Here is a 21,761-nt window from a genome sequence, read left to right on the forward strand (position 1 = left end):
CAATCTGCCTCAGATGACACTCCTAAGACATTATGTTATACAATACATGCATTTTTTGTTCCATCAAGTTCATATTTATATCCAAAAACAGCATTTTACAGTAGCAGTGAAATTCAGATTTTTTTTCTTCTCTCAAATGCTTCCGGTGAACAACGTTACAAATTACAAAATTACTATTTGATAACATTGGTAAATTATAATATTGTCATTCTAATATTCATAGTTTAACATTTCGTAAATGCTACTGCATTGCCAGATTTCAAAATAACTTTACTGGGAAATCACAATTTGCAATAAACCGGGTGCTGTGCTAAGAACAATAGGCTAGGCTATACAGGTTAGCACCATCTTGTAACCATGTAATATCAAAATTACTATTGTCAATATTCCCTTACCTTTGATTATCTTCATCCATTGGCACTTCCAGGAATCCCATGTTCACAACAAATGTGGTTTCTTTCAACAAAGTTCATAATTGATGTCCAAATAACTCCAAGTTGTTAGCGCTTCGGTAGGCTACTAAAAAGTAGCGCGGGGGGGGGGAAGTCACGGCGAAAAGTAAAAAAAATTATCTATTTACGTTCGTTCAAACATGTCAAACGTTGTTTAGCATCAATCTTTAGAGCCATTTTTAACGTGAAACATCAGTAATGTTTCAACCCGACCTCTCATGTGTCTTGAAATACGTATTTGAAAAAAGTATCGTATCACATGATTGCGCAGGTGCAGCAAATAATGAAGTGACGACATCCCAGGGAGGTCAACTTCTCTTCCTTGTCATCCGGTCTCTGTTCATCATAGACGCTTCAAACAACTTTATAAAGATCGTTGACATCTAGTGGAAGCCGTAGGAAGTGCGAAATGAATCCTTTCTCACTGTGGTATCTAATAACAATGACAAAAAAAAAATTGTACAGCCACAAATGTTTTTTTTTTTCTCAGGTTTTTGCCTGCCATATGAGTTTTGTTATACTTACAGACACCATTCAAACAGTTTTAGAAAATTCAGAGTGTTTTCTATCCAAATCTGGTAATAATATGCATATCCTAGCTTCTGAGTTGGTGTAGGAGGCAGTTAAAAATGGGCACATATTTTTTTCAAAATTCTCAATACTGCCCCCTAGCCCCAACAGGTTTTAACCTAAAGCATTTAAAAAGACATTTATAGTACAATATTATGGGGAATGGGAATGAGAGGGCTACTTACAACGTGTTGGAAAGGGATCACAGCAGTGATTGAATGAAGGTATGAGTTGAGGTGTTCAGAGGCTTGACCAGTGCAAGACAGGATTTGACTGGGAAGACAAAAAACAATAACAAAACACACTACACAGTTAGATTACATTGATGTCTAATAATGTGATTGTGTATGCGATTGACTCTACATACAGTAATAGGGGTACACAGGGTACACAGTACTTGGAGGGGAAACATTCAATGTGCCAATGGATGAGCGGGCACATGAGAAGTGGCTTCAGTTCATGTCAGGAGAAAGTTGACAAAGGTAGTGGAGTGGAGTAGTCATCACCTCTTAATCAGGGAACAGGAGGGGACTTAGCTGTAAATACAAATAGCAGATACATTCCATTACAGCTGCGCCATCGTAGGTTTTGGATAAGTCTCTCTATCAACTTAAACTCAGACATCTTGAAGTTCATAAAGTCAAACACAGACTGCACATCTCGCCCACTTGACACATCAATCTATCCCAAGAAACATTCCTGAATAAAGCCCTGATCATCCACATACCTGACGATTGCTGACAACTGCAAGCAGACTGGTGCCACCATAGGTCCCAGAGCAGTGGGGCAATATTTACCCCCTGGGACCTGGAGTTTTTCCTTATATGTTAACCTAACTAGGAAAACTCTGGACCTTACAAGGAATGACAATGATTAATCAGTTGTAAGAAGGTTTTATATGGGGATGATATATATGATTTTTAAAAACCTCTGAAAAAAACCCTGTCAAACTGCAGCTACCTTATATTTGTTCATATAAATTATATTTAGACTAGATTAGGAGGGGATTTCCTCTACCCAGACACATAGACAACAACTGATAGACAATAGAACTCACAGGACTGAGCTTGCTTTATGCATGCTTGCATCATGCAGGCCTATGCAATTGTAGGCCTTACAAAACATTTACTCACATCTGTCATCACTATTATGTTGATTCATTAATTCCAGTTAATCATTTTGGATTAAAAACATATAGGCAGCCTAGCCAGCCCAATTTTGAATATAAACAAAATTTGATCACGTTCACATTTTCTCCTGACACACAAATGGACTATAATATATACATAACGTTACCAATTAGTTTACCTTGACCAGATGGACAGCGCACATAGGCTGTATGCAGCTGTTCTTATTAGTAGCCTACAGTTGATCAGACTGAAAAATAGTCTTGTTTGGATCCCATACAACACCTCCCCCATAGGCATTCCTGTCTCTTCTGTAGATGTTACAGCGCCTTCAGAAAGTATTCATACCCCTTGACTTATTCCACATTTTGTTTGGTTAAAACCTGAATTCAAAATGGATTAAATAGATTGTTTCTCTCACCTATCTACACGCAATACCCCAAAATGACAAAGTCATTGACAAAATACAATGTTGTTGATCCATCCTCCGTTTTCGCCTACCACAGCCTTTTAACTCTGTAACTGTTTTAAAGTCACCATGGTGAAATACCTGAGCGGTTTCCTTCCACTCTGGCACTTGAGTTAGGAAGGACACCTCTCTATTTGTAGTGACTGGGTGTATTGATACACCACCCACATTGTAATTAATAACTTCACCATGCTCAAAGGGATATTCAATGTCTGCTTTTTTTTACCCATCTACCAATATGTGCCCTTCTTTTTGAGGCATTGGCAAACCTCCCTGGTCTTTGTAGTTGAACCTGTTAGAAATTCACTGCTCGACTGAGGGACCTTACAGATCATTGTATGTGTGGGGTACAGAGATGAGGTAGTCATTAAAAAATCATGTTTTACACTATTATTGCATACATAGCAAATGTTACCACTGAACTTATTTAAGCTTGCCATAACAAAGGGGTTGAATACTTACTTATGGACTCAAGACATTCCAGCTTTACATTTTTTATTAATTTGTAAAACATTTTAAAAACATAATTCCACTTTGACATTATGGGTTATTGTGTGTAGGCCAGTGACAAAACATCTCAAGTTAGTCCATTTTAAATTCAGGCTGTAACACAACAAAATGTGGAAAAAGTCAAGGGGTGTGAATACTTTCTGAAGGCACTATATATCCTTGTATTGCTGCTATAAGAATGATCTAAGTGAGTCTCAGAAATGGCTAATATATTAATGTTATCTGATGTAAGTATTTTATTGATTTCATGAACCTTATTTCTTAGGCGACATATATTAATATGTGCTATTTTTAGCCCTTTCCTGGGTAGCTTATCAGAGAAAGACATAATAAGGAAAATAACAAATAAGGCAAAAACAAAACAAAAAAAACGTTATTCAGCAGTCCATTAATAAGTTGTTGTGTGTGTGTGCTCTGGCAGATTTCAAGGCTGGGATAAGTTTTGGTTAGATGTTTACTTCTGTTGGATTTATGAGGGAAACACTTTCTGATGTCTTGTCTTTATTATTTGTTTGTATTTTAACAAAAACTCTGGCCTGATAAAGCCTACTCTAGCTTCTGCTGATCTATTAAATAAAACTGTTGAAACAACACCTATGTTTTTTGTCTGTATTGTCACTCAAAATTGTATATTTGCTGAAATGCTTTAGATTCCAGGATCTCAGGTTCAAGTTATGTCAAGTTTTGAATGAAAATTAGGATTAACTAGCACTTTCTAAAGGATTCTGTTAAAACTATTGAGCTTGGATGCATGGCTGCTGAGCTGTGCTGACCTCACCACAGTATATGAGTAACACCCTGAATGAACATGTCTTAGAGGGAGTAATATTTTGGAGTTCAGTTGAATAGCACAATCAGTGCAAACAATCAGTCTGCCAGCATTAATAATAGCCCTCCAAGGCTACGTTTACACAGGCAGCCCAATTCTGATCTTTTTTTCACTAATTGGTCTTTTGACCAATCAGATCAGCTCTGAAAAAGATTTGATGTGAAAAGATCTGATGTGATTGGTCAAAAGACAAATTAGTAGAAAAAAGATCAGAATTTGTCTGCCTTTGTAAACGCAGCCTGTTTGTGAGTTGTCTCAGTCATGTTCACCATGAATAGGGGTGTGTCAGTGCCGCAGCATAGCTCCACCCTTTGGCCTGATCAAAGTTAATGTTTTTCCTTGGAAATGAAATGTTCCCCTTCTAAAGATTTTGATTTAATTTCAACTCACTGAGGTAATTTTGTGAAGTGATGAGCATTTCTACGTAGTGTGTAGCCTAACCTGGGTGGTAACTTAATATTAGGGCACAAACACATTCTAACACAAATTCGAATATATATCTCTATTAAAAATGATATTGTGATTCAATGAATAAATTCTTTGATCAATCAAATTGTACTGTGAATAGGAGCAGAGAGAAGTCTTGATCTCGTGGTCTTGGTCTTGAGACCACTCTAGACCACATAAATGCAGTCTGGTCTGTGTACTTAAGGTCTAGCCTGAAGCTGGGATAACAACCCCTAATTTTCTCACATTTAACCCACAGCTTTTGTATGCTTGTTTGGACAATACCTATCCCAAAATTACACACCATCAAAGTGCTGTTTCGCTTTTGCTGTCATTACACAGCGTGGTGCTTAAGTTGTCAGAATGTGTAAACATTTTAAGAAGTTTGCAAGCCAGAATTTTGTCATGCATCTCTATGAAAAAAAGATTAGTATAGGCTAACAAGTGTAACCACTGTAGTACAGTTCAAACAAACGTGTTCTGTTTTTGAAACACCACTAGGGGGCGTGCTCATATTTCAATTGGGAGGTTAGATTCAAACGGCGTCCAAAATGATTTGATATTAAAATTAAAACAGCTACATTGGACCTTTAACAAAAGGAACATATCAATAGGTGTTCCAGGTGCCTCATGACTAGGGTTGCAAAAGTCAGTGAACTTTCAATAAATTCCATGGTTTTCCAGAAATCCTGGTTGGAGAATTGAAGTTTTCGGTCGTGTCTAAAAAACACAATTTTGCTCAAAACGTATTTTTTTCTCCTTTAATGTGTGTACTTTATTGTATTTCTACTTGGAATATCCCTTACAACAGGAAAGTAAAAATATTGTCTTTAAGTGTGTGTACATTGATTTATAACCACAGAGAGTTACCGCAAGTCAGCACAAAAGAAAACAGGAGCACTGCCTCCGTTTTTCAAGCATCCTTTCAACACATTTCAACATCACCAATCAACTAAATGCTTTGTCTAATACAGTGACAACTTAAAGATACCAAAAACAATTTAGTGCAATCAACGTAAACTAAATATCATGTGGCTGGCCATGGTACTGACTTCTCTGTGTGTGTGTGTGTGTGTGTGTGTGTGTGTGTGTGTGTGTGTGTGTGTGTGTGTGTGTGTGTGTACTGTACGTGCTCGCTAAGTAGAAAAATATATTTGCTCACCCTACTTGTAGACTAGACGAACGCCAATGTCACCCTCCTCTCTTTCATGTTGGCAAAACGGTCTATGACTCTTTCCAGCCTGGTCTCGGAGCAAAACCTCATACAGTATATTATACACATAAAGTTTTTGTTGTCCTAGACTGGCTAAAATGCTTTCTAGCCTAACTTCCTCGCATGGACAACAATGAGCCAGCTAAATTAACTGTTAACGTGAGCCTACTAAATCTACATACTGAACTTAAATTGTCTCACGCCAGTGGCAAAATGTATGAATGTATGGTAAGATCAGAATCACTGTTATAATCATGTCCATGGCTGCGGATCCGACTTTTCCCTGACCCTTTTTTTCTGGCACTAAAGGTCCCAAAGCTTCTACGCAGATCACATTCTGCACGTGTTTCTTTACCTCTACTTAACACACACATTTGTGTGGTCTACTTCCCTTCACATTTCTCACTGTCAATCGCCACCATATGCACAATTGGCCCAGCGTCGTCTGGGTTTGGCCGGGGTAGGCCATCATTGTAAATAAGAATTTGTTCTTAATTTACTTGCCTAGTTAAAAAAAGGTTAAATAAATAAAAAAATATCCCCAGGAAACTGATTGAGATATACATTTAGAATCTTTTTGAATTACACGGTAATGATTCGAAGAAGCCTACATGCTGTTTTGAATGATGTGCAGTGAGCGATGTTTTTTGCAGATGGCATTAACAAACTGCAGCATAGCCTACCTGTGTATTTTGCCTTGTGGCGTGCGCTGTTGAGTCTTGTCCACACGAGAGAAAAATGTAGTGGTGTTTTTGTCTTACGGTGATGTTATACTGTTCTATTAGTTTTGGTTGTGTTATGTACAATACTATCATTACGAGTACTGCAGAGACATAGAGTGAAGACTAAACAAATGTGCAGAACGTGGTCTGCACATGTGCAGAAGCTTCGGGCCCTTTAGTGCGAGGAAATAATTGTCTGGGAAAAGACGGATCCGCAGACACTCTTAGAAGAAAAAGGTGCTAAGTAGAACCATATAGGGTTCTTCGGTTTGCCCCATAGGGGAACCCTTTTTGGTGCTAGGTAGAGCCCTCTGCAAACCTTCATGTATGGTTCTTCATTGAACTCCCTGTATATGGATTTATCATCTAAAGTTTCTTCCTAGAACCCTCTATGAATGGTTCCACCAGCCGTATTAGCCTTTAAAATGTAAGGATTTATGACAAAACATGATATATATAATAAGAAAGCCGTGGATAGATTGCAGCATTCACGCAAAACTGAAAGTGTGAACCACCTCATTTAACCATGGCAACAGGACTGGGAATATGGCAGAATACAAACAGTGTAGTTATTCCCTCCGCAAGGCAATCAAACAGGAAAAACGTCAGTATAGAGACAAAGTGGAGCCACAATTCTACTGCTCAGACACGAGACGTATGTGGCAGGGTCTACAGACAATCACGGACTACAAAAGGAAAACCAGCCACATCGTGGACACTGACTTCTTGCTTCCAGACAAGCTAAACACCTTTTTTTCCCGCTTTGAGGATAACACAGTGCCACTGACGCGGCCAGCTACCAAGGACTGTGGGCTCTCTTTCTCTGTGGCCAATGTGAGTAAGACATTTAAGTGTGTTAACCCTCGCAAGGCTGCCGGCCCTGACGGCATCCCTAGCCGCGTCCTCAGAGCATGCGCAGACCAGCTGGCTGGTGTGTTTATGGACATATTCAAGATGTTCCTGTACCCAAAAAAGCAAAGGTAACTGAACTAAATGACTATCGCCCCATAGCACTCACTTCTGTCATCATGAAGTGCTTTGAGAGACTAGTGAAGGATCATATCACCTCTACCTTACCTGTCACCTTAGACCCACTTCAATTTGCTTACCGCCCCAATAGATCCACAAACGATGCAATCGCCATCACACTGCACACTGCACACTGCCCTATCCCATCTAGACAAGAGGAATACATATGTAATAATGCTGTACATTAAATATAGCTCAGCATTCAACAGCATAGTACCCTCCAAGCTCATCATTAAGCTCAAGGCCCTGGGACTGAACCCTGCCATGTGCAACTGGGTCCTGGACTTCCTGACGGGCTGCCCCCAGGTGGTGAAGGTAGGAAACAACACCTCCACTTCGCTGATCCTCAACACTGGGGCCCCATAAGGGTGCGTACTCAGTCCCCTCCTGTACTCCCTGTTCACCCATGACTGCGTGGCCAAGCACGCCTCCAACTCAATCATCAAGTTTGCAGACGACACAACAGTAGTAGGCTTGATTACCAACAATGACGAGACAGCCTACAGGGGGGAGATGAGGACTCTGGGAGTGTGGTGCCAGGAAAGTAACCTCTCACTCAACGTCAGCAAAACAAAGGAGATGATCGTGGACTTCAGGAAACAGCAGAGGGAGCACCCCCTTATCCACATCGATGGGACCACAGTGGAGAAGGTGGAAAGCTTCAAGTTCCTCGGCGTACACATCACTGACAAACTGAAGTGGCCCACTCACACAGACAGTGTGGTGAAGAAGACACAACAGGGCTCAGGAGGATGAAGAAAGTTGGCTTGTCATCTAAAACCCACACAAACTTTTACAGATGCACAATTGAGAGCATCTTGTCTGGCTGTATCACCACTTCGTACAGCAACTGCTCCACCCGCAACCACAGGGCTCTCCAGAGGGTGGTGTGCGGTCTGTCGAACGCATTACCGGGGGCAAACTATCTGCCCGCCAGGACACCTACAGCACCCAATGTCACAGGAAGGCAAAAAAATCATCAAGGACAATAACCACCCGAGCCACTGCTTGTTTACCCCTCTATCACCCAGAAAGTGAGGTCTGTACAGCTGCTTCAAAGCTGGGACTGAGTGATTGAAAAACAGCTTCTACCTCAAGGCCATCATACAGTTAAATAGCCATCACTTGCACATAGAGGCTGCTGCCTATATACATAGACTTGAAATCACAGGCCACTTTATTAAATGGAGCACTAGTCACTTTAATAATGTCTACATATCTTGCATAACCCATCTCCTATGTATATACTGTATCCTATACTATTCTACTGTATCTTATTCTGTGCCGCTCCATCCATATACACTGCTCAAAAAAATAAAGGGAACACTTAAACAACACAATGTAACTCCAAGTCAATCACACTTCTGTGAAATCAAACTGTCCACTTAGGAAGCAACACTGATTGACAATAAATTTCACATGCTGTTGTGCAAATGGAATAGACAACAGGTGGAAATTATAGGCAATTAGCAAGACACCCCCAATAAAGGAGTGGTTCGGCAGGTGGTGACCACAGACCACTTCTCAGTTCCTATGCTTCCTGGCTGATGTTTTGGTCACTTTTGAATGCTGGCGGTGCTTTCACTCTAGTGGTAGCATGAGACAAAGTCTACAACCCACACAAGTGGCTCAGGTAGTGCAGCTCATCCAGGATGGCACATCAATGCGAGCTGTGGCAAGAAGGTTTGCTGTGTCTGTCAGCGTAGTGTCCAGAGCATGGAGGCGCTACCAGGAGACAGGCCAGTACATCAGGAGACGTGGAGGACAACAACCCAGCAGCAGGGCCGCTACCTCTGCCTTTGTGCAAGGAGGAGCAGGAGGAGCACTGCCAGAGCCCTGCAAAATGACCTCCAGCAGGCCACAAATGTGCATGTGTCTGCTCAAATGGTCAGAAACAGACTCCATGAGGGTGGTATGAGGGCCCGACGTCCACAGGTGGGGGTTGTGCTTACAGCCCAACACCGTGCAGGACGTTTGGCATTTGCCAGAGAACACCAAGATTGGCAAATTCGCCACTGGCGCCCTGTGCTCTTCACAGATGAAAGCAGGTTCACACTGAGCACGTGACAGACGTGACAGAGTCTGGAGAAGCCATGGAGAACGTTCTGCTGCCTGCAACATCCTCCAGCATGACCGGTTTGGCGGTGGGTCAGTCATGGTATGGGGTGGCATTTCTTTGGGGGGCCGTGCTCAGCCCTCCATGTGCTCACCAGAGGTAGCCTGACTGCCATTAGGTACCGAGATGAGATCCTCAGACCCCTTGTGAGACCATATGCTGGTGCGGTTGGCCCTGGGTTCCTCCTAACGCAAGACAATGCTAGACCTCATGTGGCTGGAGTGTGTCAGCAGTTCCTGCAAGAGGAAGGCATTGATGCTATGGACTGGCCTGCCCATTCCCCAGACCTGAATCCAATTGAGCACATCTGGGACATCATGTCTCGCTCCATCCACCAACGCCACGTTGCACCACAGACTGTCCAGGAGTTGGCGGATGCTTTAGTCCAGGTCTGGGAGGAGATCCCTCAGGAGACCATCCGCCACCTCATCAGGAGCATGCCCAGGCGTTGTAGGGAGGTCATACAGGCACGTGGAGGCCACACACACTACTGAGCCTCATTTTGACTTGTTTTAAGGACATTACATCAAAGTTGGATCAGCCTGTAGTGTGGTTTTCCACTTTAATTTTGAGTGTGACTCCAAATCCAGACCTCCATGGGTTGATAAATTGGATTTCCATTGATTATTTTTGTGTGATTTTGTTGTCAGCACATTCAACTATGTAAAGAAAAAAGTATTTAATAAGATGATTTCTTTCATTCAGATCTAGGATGTGTTATTTAAGTGTTCCCTTTATTTTTTGAGCAGCATATTTATAGTTTCTTTCCTTTACTTAGGTTTGTGTGTATTGAGTATATGCTGTGTAATTGTTAGATATTACTCGTTAGATATTACTATAAGGGCACAAGGCGAGACCCAAATGCAGACACAGAGGGCAGATGGCTGAGCTCCGATATTTATTATAACAAAAGCGGTAGGCAAAAGGCAGGTCGGGGACAGGCGAGAGTTCATAAACCAGGTCAGAGTCCAACAGTACCAGGCGATAGGCAGGCTTGAGGTCAGGACAGGCAGGGTTCAGTGATCAGGTCTGAGTCCAAACAGTACAAGGGGATAGGCAGGCTCGAGGTCAGAACAGGCAGAGAGATCAGGCAGGCGGGTTCAGCGTCAAGACAGGCAAGGGTCGAAACCAGGAGGGGCTAGGAAAAAACATAGACTGGGAAAAATAGAAGCTAGGAAAAACGCTGGTTGACTTGGCAAAACAAGACGAACTGGCACAGAGAGACAGGAAACACAGGGATAAATACACAGGAGATAATAAGCGACACATGAAAGGGGGTGGAGACAAGCAGAAGGACAGGTGAAACAGATGAGGGGGGTGACAATTACTGCACTGTCAGAGCTAGAAGCACAAGCATTTCATTACACCCGCAATAACATCTGCTAAACACGTGTATGTGACCAATAAAATTTGATTTGAAGGCCTAGTTATACAGTACCAGTCAAAAGTTTGAACACACCTACTAATTCAAGGGTTTTTCTTTATTTTCACTATTTTCTACATTGTAGAATAATAGATCAGAAGCAGTAGGGATGACCAGATATGAATTCTTGATAAGTGCTTGAATTTGACCATTTTCCTGTCCACCTAAGCATTGAAAGTGTAACAACATATACTTTTGGATGTCAGGGAAAATGAATGGATTAAAAAGTATATCATTTTCTTTGGGAATGCAGTGAAGTAAAATCCACTGAACAGCTAGTATACAGTATAATACTGCCAAAAAGCTTCAGGTCTTTACCTCTTTAAATTAAGAGAACTACTAACAATTTTGTAGCAGTATCAGTATGGCTTTTAAGTGAAAATTGATTTGTGTAACTTACGTTCAGCTTTTATAGTACAGCTCTTTAATGAAATAGATTTTTGTGACTTACATTTAGCTTGTATACAGTGCATTTGGAAAGTAGACCCTTTCGCTTTTTCTGCATTTTGTTACATTACAGCCGAATTCTAAAATGGATTAAATAAAAAAATGTCCTCATCAATCTACTCACAGTACCTCATAATGACAAAACAAAAACAGATCTTTTGACATTTTTGCAAATGTATGAAAAATAAAAACAGAAAAATCGTGTTTACATAAGTATTCAGACCCTTTGCTATGAGACTCGAAAATGAGCTCAGGCGCATCCTGTTACCATTGATCATCCTTGAGATGTTTCTACAACTTGATTGGAGTCCACCTGTGGTAAACTCAATTGATTGGACATGATTTGGAAAGGCACACACCTGTCTATATAAGGTTCCACAGTTGACAGTGCATGTCAGAGCAAAAACCAAGCCATAAGGTCAAAGGAATTGTCCGTAGAGCTCCGAGACAGGATTGTGTTGAGGAAGGGAAGGGTACCAAAACATGTCTGCAACATTGAAGGTCCCCAAGAACACGTGGAAACCTGGCACCATCCCTACGGTGAAGCATGATGGTGGCAGCATCGTGCTGTGGGGATGTTTTTCAGTGGCAGGGACTGGGAGACAAGTCAGGATCAAGGGAAAGATGAACAGGGCAAAGTACAGAGAGATCCTTGATGAAAACCTGCTCCAGAGCGCCCAGGACCTCAGACTGGAGCAAAGGTTCACCTTCCAACAGGACAACAACCCTGAGCCCACAGCCAAGAAAATGCAGGAGTGGTTTCGGGACAAGTCTCTAAATTGCCTTGAGTGGCCCAGCCAGAACGCGGACTTGAACCCAACCGAACATCTCTGGAGAGATCTGAAAATAGCTGTGCAGCGACAATCCCCATCCAACCTGACAGAGCTTGAGAGGATCTTCAGAGAATGGGAGAAACTCCCCAAATACAGGTGTGCCAAGCTTGTAGCGTCATACCCAAGAAGACTCGAGGCTGTAATCGCCGCCAAAGGTGCTTCAACAAAGTACTGAGTGAATGGTCTGAATACTTATGTAAAAGTGAAAAAAAAAAAAATGCTAACATTTCTAAAAACCTGTTTTTCTTTGTCATTGTGTGCAGATTGATGAGGAAAAAAACTTTGAATCCATTTTTTAATAAGGCTGTAACGTAACAAAATGTGGAAAAGGTCAAGGGGTCTGAATACTTTCCGAATGCACTCTATACAGTACCTTGTATGCATTTGTATCTGTCATGTGTGAATGTTGCTGTTTATATGTTTACTACAGTATATATCTTTATCTTATCCGACTTGCCACAACTGAAGTTCCTTCTGTAGAAGTAAAGTAATTCAATTCAATTCAATACCTGTGTTTACACAGCACATTCAAGATAGGAAGCTATGTTGAATCCAGATATGCCTCTCTTGGCTGGGTCCATATCCAGATCTTGATCTGCTGAAAATGTCACATGTGCTTCTGCAACGCCCTCTACTGCTCATCCTATGTCTCCTTGTCCTCCCGCCACTCTCCCAGTACTCTCTCCCTCTCCCTCTCTCTCTGTGTGTGTGTGATTGTGTGGGCGGAGACAGGTGTGCTGGAGTCAGAGCAGATCCCCACCAGCTGCAACCTGTTCCATAATCAAGACCTCTACAAATACTCAGCCCTGCCACTTCCATGCGGCCGGATCATATTCTCTGCTCAGTCAGTCCATGTTCTAGCCATTTGTTACTGTTCAGATCCTGCTATCCTGTTGTGCCTGTTTTCCTTGCCTGACGCTGTTTTCCTCTCCGCTACAGTTCTGCCCGCTCTGACTCTGGTCCCTGTCTCCTGTCCCAAGTCTCGTCATCGTGCTCCTCTGTCCTGGATTCCCCACTCTACTACCCCTTTGGATTCCCCTCCGGACCTGCTTACCCTGTCTCAACCCCTCTCGCCTCAGCCTCCGCACCTGGTTTCCAGCGACCCGCCCAAGCTTCCCCTGACTTGCACTCCATCTCCTCCTGGGGTTCAATAAATACCTTGGTTACTTCATCCCAGTCTCCTCATCTGAGTCTGCTCTTGGGTTCCCCTGTTCCACCCCGCGTAACAGAAAATAAGGACGATTTCTGATGCATTTGACATATGAAATCAATTTTATCTTAATTCACAAATAATTTTGGATTCCCTCCGATATCATATATAAAATATACAGCACTAGTCAAAAGTTTGCATACACCTACTCATTCAAGGGTTTTTCTTTATTTGTACTATTTTCTACATTGTAGAATAACAGCGTAGACATCAAAACTATGAAATAACACATATGGAGTCATGTAGTAACCAAAAAAGTGTTAAACAAATCAAAATATATTTTATCTGAGGTTCATCAAAGTAGCTACTCTTTGCCTTGATGACAGCTTTGCACCTAAGCAGGCAATTATTTTAGGCCTACACCTTGTTCAGTGTTCTAGCTAACAACCTGGTAACTTACACTCAATAGGAAAATAGTGCTTTTACACCACGTACAAACCTAATATTCCACAAATGCCTTTGTAATTTCAATGACAGGTATTTGTATCAACATTAGCTTTTTGTAATGAACAAATGTCTTAACAGGGTTAGATATTAATTTCTAGGCCACGTGATTCAGAAGTAGCTGGAATTCATATTGGCCCAATATAGGCAATAAAGTATCCCAGTCGATTTTGACCCTGAATTTTATATTATGCTCCTAACCTTTTTAAGTTGGGAGCATTAGTACTTAAGGATTTAGTTTTATTTAGAGCCCTGCCTATAAGTGACATGAAACCAAATATGGAGTTGACTTCAGTTGATTTGGCCATTAAAAAAATACATGATCCAATCCCTTTATCACTTCCATTGACTGCTAGCTTGTGGTGGATAAAGTTAGACAACGTTTGTAGTGGCTGTTTAATTAAAGAAAACTGAACCACAGAGCTACACTGAGTGTACAAAACATTAAGGACACCTGCTCTTTCCATGACCTAGACCGACCAGGTGAATCCAGCTGAAAGCTATAATCTCTTATTGATGTCACTTGTTAAAACCACTTCAATCAGTGTAGATGAAGGGGAGCAGACAGGTTAAAGAATGATTTTTAAGCCTTGAGACAATTGAGACATGGATTGTGTATGTGTGTGTCATTCAGAGGGTTAATGGGCAAGTCACAAGATTTAAGTGCTTTTGAACGGGGTATGTAATAGGTGCCAGGCAAACCGGTTTGCTGCTGGGATGCTGCTGGGATTTTCATGCTCAACAGTTTCCTGTGTATATCAAGAATGGTCCACCACCCAAAGGACATCCAGCCAACTTGATACAACTGTGGGAAAGCATTAGAGTCAACACGAGCCGTTATCCTTGTGGAACACTTGCGACACCTTGTAGAGTCCATGCCCCAATGAATTGAGGCTGTTCTGAGGACAAAAGGGGCAGTATAACTCACTATTAGGAAGGTGTCCTTAATGTTTTGTACACTCAGTGTATAGCTACTTTTCTGATTTTCTTTTTATAAAGTAGCCTTCTGACCTTCCAAGACTGAGGAAACAAAGCAGTCAAAGGTTATGTAAGATATCCATGACATATATAGAGCTGAGATGAGAGGCACTTGATCCCTGAGGCCCTCGGTTGTCTGAGAAGGCAGGTCTAAACACGTACACCTACAATGTCTCAAAGTATTCACACCTTTGCTTTTCCCACATTTGTTGGGTTACAACCTGAATTTAAAATGGCGCCGGAAGAAATGGCAGCAGTTTTACGGGCGCCCAACGAGAGCTTCAAGTTCCTTGGTGTCCACATCAACAACAAACTAGAATGCTCCAAACACACCAAGACAGTTGTGAAGAGGGCACGACAAAGCCTATTCCCCCTCAGGAAACTAAAAAGATTTGGCATGGGTCCTGAGATCCTCAAAAGGTTTTACAGCTGCAACATCGAGAGCATCCTGACTGGTTGCATCACTGCCTGGTACGGCAATTGCTCGGCCTCTGACCGCAAGACACTACAGAGGGTAGTGCGTACGGCCCAGTACATCTGGGGATAAGCTGCCTGCCATCCAGGACCTCTACACCAGGCAGTGTCAGAGGAAGGCCCTAAAAATTGTCAAGGACCCCAGCCACCCCAGTCATAGACTGTTCTCTTTACTACCGCATGGCAAGCGGTACCGGAGTGCCAAGTCTCGGACAAAAAGGCTTCTCAACAGTTTTTACCCCCAAGACTCCTGAATAGGTAATCAAATGGCTACCTGGACTATTTGCATTGTGTGCCCCCCTCCCAACCCCTCTTTTACGCTACTCTCTGTTTATCAGATATGCATAGTCACTTTAACTATACATTCATGTACATACTACCTCAATTGGGCCGACCAACCAGTGCTCTCGCACATTGGCTAACCGGGCTATCTGCATTGTGTCCCGCCACCCACCACCCGCCAACCCCTCTTTTACGCTACTGCTACTCTCTGTTCATCATATATGCATAGTCACTTTAACCATATCTACATGTACATACTACCTCAATCAGCCTGACTAACCGGTGTCTGTATGTAGCCTCGCTACTTTTATAACCTCGCTACTTTTATAGCCTCGCTACTGTATATAGCCTGTCTTTTTACTGTTGTTTTTATTTCTTTACTTACCTATTGTTCACCTAACACCTTTTTTGCACTATTGGTTAGAGCCTGTAAGTAAGCATTTCACTGTAAGGTCTACACTTGTTGTATTTGGCGCACGTGACAAATAAACTTTGATTTGATTTGTCGTTTTTTTTGTCACTGGCCAACACACAATACTCCGTAATATCAAAGTGGAATTATGTTTTTATTACATTTTTTACAAATCAATTAAAAATGAAAAGCTGAAATATCTTGAGTCAATAATTATTCAACTCTTTTGTTATTGCAAACCTAAATAAGTTCAGGAGTAAAAATGTACTTAACAAGTCATAATAAGTTGCATGGACTGAATCTGTGTGCAATAATTGTGTTTAACATTACTTTTTAATGACCACCACATCTCTGTACCCCAAACATACAATTATCTGTAAGGTCCGTCAGTTGAGCAGTGAATTTCAAACAAAGATTCAACCACAAAGACCAAGGAGGTTTTCCAATGCCTCGCAAAGAAGGGCACCTATTGGTAGATGGGTAAAAAAAACAGACAATAAATATGCCTTTGAGCATGGTGAAGTTATTAATTACACTTTGGATGGTGTATCAATGCACGCAGTTACTACAAAGATAAAGGTGTAATTCCTAACTCAGTTGCTGGAAAGGAAGGAAACCGTTCAGGGATTTCACCATGAGGCCAATGCTGACTTTAAAACAGTTACAGTTTAATGGCTGTGATAGAAGAAAACTGAGGATGGATCAACAACATTGTACTTACTCCACAATACTAACCTAATTGACAAGAGTAAAAAGAAGGAAGCCTCTACAAAATAAAACATATTCCAAAACATGCATCCTGTTTGCAACAAGGCACTAAAGTAATACTGCAACAAATGTGTCAAAGCAATTCACTTTTTGTCAAGAATACAAAGTGTTATGTTAGGGGGAAATCCAATACAATGCATTACTGAGTACCACTCTCCATATTTTCAAGCATAGTGGTGACTGCATCATGTTATGGGTATGCTTGTAATTGTTAAGGATTAGGGAGTTTTTCAGGATAAAAATGAAATTGAATGGAGTTAAGCACAGGCAAAATCCTAGAGGGAAACCTAGATCAGTTTGCTTTCCACCCGACACTGGGAGATGAATTCAGCTTTTAGCAGGACAATAACCTAAAACACAAGGCCAAATCGACACTTGCTTACCAAGAAGACAGTGAATGTTCCTGAGTCGCCAAGTAACAGTTTTAAATCTACTTCAAAATCTATGGCAAGATCTGAAAATGGTTGTCTAGCAATGATCAAAAACCAGTTTGAAGAATTTTTTTAATAATAAGCGGCAAATGATGCACAATCCAGGTGTGGAAATCTCTTAGAGACTCAGGGGTGTGAATACTTACAGTACCAGTCAAAAGTTCGAACACACCTACTCATTAAAGGGTTTTTCTTTATTTTTACTATTTTGTACATCTTACAACAATAGTGAAGACATCAAAACTATGACATAATACATATGGAATCAAGTAGTAGCCAAAAAAGTGTTAAACAAATCAAAATCTATTTTAGATTTTAGATTCTTCAAAGTAGCCACCCTTTGCCTTGATGACAGCTTTGCACACTCTTGACATTCTCTCAACCAGCTTCAAATTCAAGAACTTTGAAAGTTTCATCAAGCGCAGTTGCTAAAACCATCATGCGCTATGATGAAACTGGCTCTCCTGAGGACCGCCACAGTAATGGAAGTCCCAGAGATACCTCTGCTGCAGAGGATAAGTTCATTCGAAATAATTGCACCTCAGATTGCAGCCCAAATAAATGCTTCACAGAGTTTAAGTAACAGACACATCTCAACATCAACTGTTCAGAGGAGACTGCGTGAATCAGGCCTTCATGGTCAAATTGCTGCAAAGAAACCACTACTAAAGGACACCAATAAGAAGAAGAGACTTGCTTGGGCCAAGAAACACGAGCAATGGACATTAGACCGGTGGAAATCTGTCCTTTGGACTAATGAGTCCAAATGTGAGATTTTTGGTTCCAACCGCCGAGTCTTTGTGAGACGCAGAGTAGGTGAACAGATGATCTCTGCACGTGTGGTTCCCACCATTAAGCATGAAGGAGGAGGTGTGATGATGTGGGGGTGCTTTGCTGGTGACACCGTCAGTGATTTATTTAGAATTCAAGGCACACTTAACCAGCATGGCTAGCATAGCATTCTGCAGCGATACGCCACCCCATCTGGTTTGCGCTTAGTGGGACTATCATTTGTTTTTCAACAGGACAATAACCTAAAACGCACCTCCAGGCTGTGTAAGGGCTATTTGACCAAGAAAGAGAGTGATGGAGTGGATTGCTGCATCAGATGACCTGGGCTCCACAATCACCCGACCTCAATCCAGTTGAGATGGTTTGGAATGAGTTGGACCGCAGAGTGAAGGAAAAGCAGCCAACAAGTGCTCAGCATATGTGGGAACTCCTTCAAGACTGTTGCATTCCTCATGAAGCTGGTTGAGAGAATGCCAAGAGTGTGCAAAGCTGTCATCAAGGCAAAGGGTGGCTACTTTGAAGAATCTCAAATATGGTTACTACATGATTCCATATGTGTTATTTTATAGTTTATATGTCTTCACTTTTATTCTACAAGTAGAAAATAGTAAAAATAAAGAAAAACACTTGAATGAGGCGGTGTCCAAACTTGAGACTAGTACTGTATGCAAATTAGATATTTCTGTATTACATTTTCAATACATTTGCAAACATTTCTAAAAACATGTTGTCATTATGGGGTATTGTGTGTAGACGGGTGAGAAAAAAAAATCAATTTAATCCATTTGTAATTCAGACTGTAACACAACAAAATGTAGAACAAGTCATGGTGTGTGAATAGTTTCTGAAGGTACTATAACTTCACCGATATGGCTGCATTCTCCCCTCTTAGTCAAACATGGTGGAATGTGGACAGTTTTTTACACACAAACTCACCACCCTAAAATGTTTTTATCAGGCATAATGCAACATGTCCAAATAATGTTCTATGTACAGGTTCATTTAGTGCTGTAATGTCTCTCTATGAGAGATGGGTGTAGGAGTCAGGCGCAGGAGAGAAGATAATTACAATAACAAGAGTTTAATAAAGTCCATCAAAAACATACATGCACCGGACCAAAAATACACAGTCCAAAAATGACCAAAAGAACGAAATCCAAAGGACATAACCTGAATGAAAAATGATGAACAAAATAACGTCACCCAACATAAAATAGGGAAACGAAAATAAACCCGCACGACACAAAGCGGGTAGAGAGAAAATAAATACCCACACTAATCAACCCAAACAAGGAACAGGTGCACAACCAAAACAGACAAGACTAAACGAAAAAGAAAAAAGGATCAGTGGCAGCTAGTAGACCGGCGACGACGACCGCCAAGCACCACCCGAACAGGTAGAGGAGCCACCTTCGGTGGAAGTCGTGACAAGTGCTTACACATTACATGGTAGGGATTTTACAGATGTTAGAAAGGAGAAGAAAAAAAATTAACAGGTTCCACAAATGTTTTTGTAGAATCCAGTGAGAATATCCCATATGTCATACATGATTTATTACCTCTCAATGTGTGAGTTATTGACTACTATTGACATTAATAATTGAACAGGATGGTAGTAATGGCAAACCTAAAATTGTTGATTGGACAAAACTAGTTATCCCCAAATTAACATAAAATATAAAGTGAGCTGCTTCGCTTGTACTGCCATAGAAAGACACTTTAAGGTGGTGCTCAAGTTGTCATAACAATGTAAACATTGAGTTGTCTAAACATTTCAAGCAAATTGCATGTTACAACTCTGTCATTCATGTAGCATTCATATTGTGGTGCAATATTAAACACAAAATTCCCTATTGAAACTATACAATTACAATAGCTCTCCTACCATTATCTACCAGTAAAGTGAATTAAATGCTTCAAAGGCATGTCAAAGAGAGGTAGAGGAGACTTTGTCAAATCAAAGTGTTTGTTATGACAGGGACATTGCATCAGCTAGTGTTCATGACCATTCACAAACTGTGGATTCCAGCAGACAAGAAGCCCTACTGTTTTACCACTTCTGCAATGGCTGCATTCTTTGGTAATCACTCCTGTGTCACTGATAATAACTTTCTGAATGGTGCTCTGTGTAGATGTCAGTGCTTTGGGGGAAATGCAGGCAACAACGCTTCTTCTCAGTCTGCGAGTGAAATCTATTGTATTTACTGCATGTCATTTATAAAGGTAAAACAAATAGGATATACTGTAATTCATACTCTGCCATTATCCGCCCCTCTCTCAGCTCATCTCTATGCCATGCTCCAGGTCCATGACTGGTCTTTTCTCAGGGCTGTAGTCTCGGTCATCACGCTCCACATACCTCTGCAGGGTGCTGTAGTACTGCTCACTCTTGGAGAAGGTGTAGAGGGCTGAGATCTCCTCCCAAGCCTTGTGGTTGGGGAATGGGAATATTTCCGGGTCACGGTTCTCAAAGAAGCTCTTTAGGTTCCTCTCGGCCAGCTTGGATGCGTACTCCATAGCGAATGTGTCAAACTGCTCCTTCTCCTTTTCTACGTAGCGCTTCCAGAAGGTGAGCTGCAGGTAGCTGACCTTTGAGCGGCAGTTTGTGTAACAGGTCCCGAGGAGCCCTAGAACGGCTGAAATGATGATAATACACCAGCCCAGTATCTGGGGATGTACAGACATGAACCAAAACTTACGCTCACATAAAATGAATAAACAATGCCAACAATAATAATTGTTAATAATAAACATATTCAATACTGTTGCTTTACTGTCAATTGGATTTCATTTTGGTCTGACTCGTACCAGCCTTTGCAGCTGTATCAATAACCCATTGACAGTGAAAAATATGACATTCCACCATACAAAAGTCACAAACAGGGTCTGACTGCTGCTTGCACTCACCTGTGACTGAGCCCGGAACATGAGCAACAGTTCCATGTTCTCGTCACTGGGCAGCTTGGACTTGCTGCAGGGCACGCGGGCCAACTCCTCCCGGCACATCAAGGTCTTGTTTTTACAGAACAGATCCACCACCAGATTATCATCCAGCCCGCTGACGGCACACTCGTAGAAGGTCCCGTTCAACAGTGCCACACACAGCCACATGATAGGGGCCACACAGGCGCCGGAGAAGATTTTGACAAACACTTTGAGGCAGCTGAAACAGTTGCCCCTGGGGCATAGCTTAATGGGGTTGAGGCAACAGCCAGTGTAGAGGCGCCACAGCCTGCTGCTGAAGAAAAGACCCAGCACCAGCAGCACCAGGCCTGGGCCCAGCAGGAAGGTCAGGCCGTATGCAAAGTTCTGGTCGTGGTTGCAGGGGCACTGGAAGGAGACCATGGAGAAGATCCGCTCTCCCCCGATGGTCAGGATGGCCATGAAGCTGTAGCCAATGGTGGCCTTCTGGTTCATGAAAAAGCGCAGGACGGTCTGGAAGTTATCCATGGTGTCGACAAGGGGTTTGTCCCGCATGCTCCGCAAAAAACAAAATAATGCAAGAACGGAGCATTAGAAGAGGAAAAATACAGCGGTGAAATAGTTTAGACGCAAACGGTTGCGTCTCCAACACTCACTCCACTCCCTGTGCTGTTTGAGCCGAAGACAAACACACTGAAGTTCTTCTGAGCCTATTTCTGCCCCTCCCTTTCCCTCTTTCCTGTTCTTTCTCTTTCACTCTTCGTCCTCACCAACTCCTCCCTCTTTTCATCTGTTGCCCAACCTTGTCCACCCACTTAATCCAATGAGATTGTCTGCATTCTCCAACTCTCAAACCCCACC

The 21,761-nt window shown here is 41.9% G+C and overlaps 1 protein-coding gene across 1 annotated transcript; it reads right to left on the reverse strand.

Annotated features, from left to right (window-relative positions):
* Positions 1-19,040: 19,040 nt before the first annotated feature.
* LOC106605040 (calcium homeostasis modulator protein 5) lies at positions 19,041-21,740 on the reverse strand. Its single transcript, XM_014200277.2, has 2 exons — positions 20,886-21,740; positions 19,041-20,645 (listed from the first exon to the last, which is right to left on the reverse strand). Exons 1-2 carry the CDS (start codon positions 21,453-21,455, stop codon positions 20,256-20,258), a joined length of 960 nt encoding a protein of 319 aa, XP_014055752.1. The 5' UTR covers positions 21,456-21,740; the 3' UTR covers positions 19,041-20,255.
* Between the last annotated feature and the right edge of the window lie 21 nt (positions 21,741-21,761).

Source organism: Salmo salar, chromosome ssa05, assembly GCF_905237065.1.
Source record: "Salmo salar chromosome ssa05, Ssal_v3.1, whole genome shotgun sequence".
Taxonomy (NCBI): Eukaryota; Metazoa; Chordata; class Actinopteri; order Salmoniformes; family Salmonidae; genus Salmo; species Salmo salar.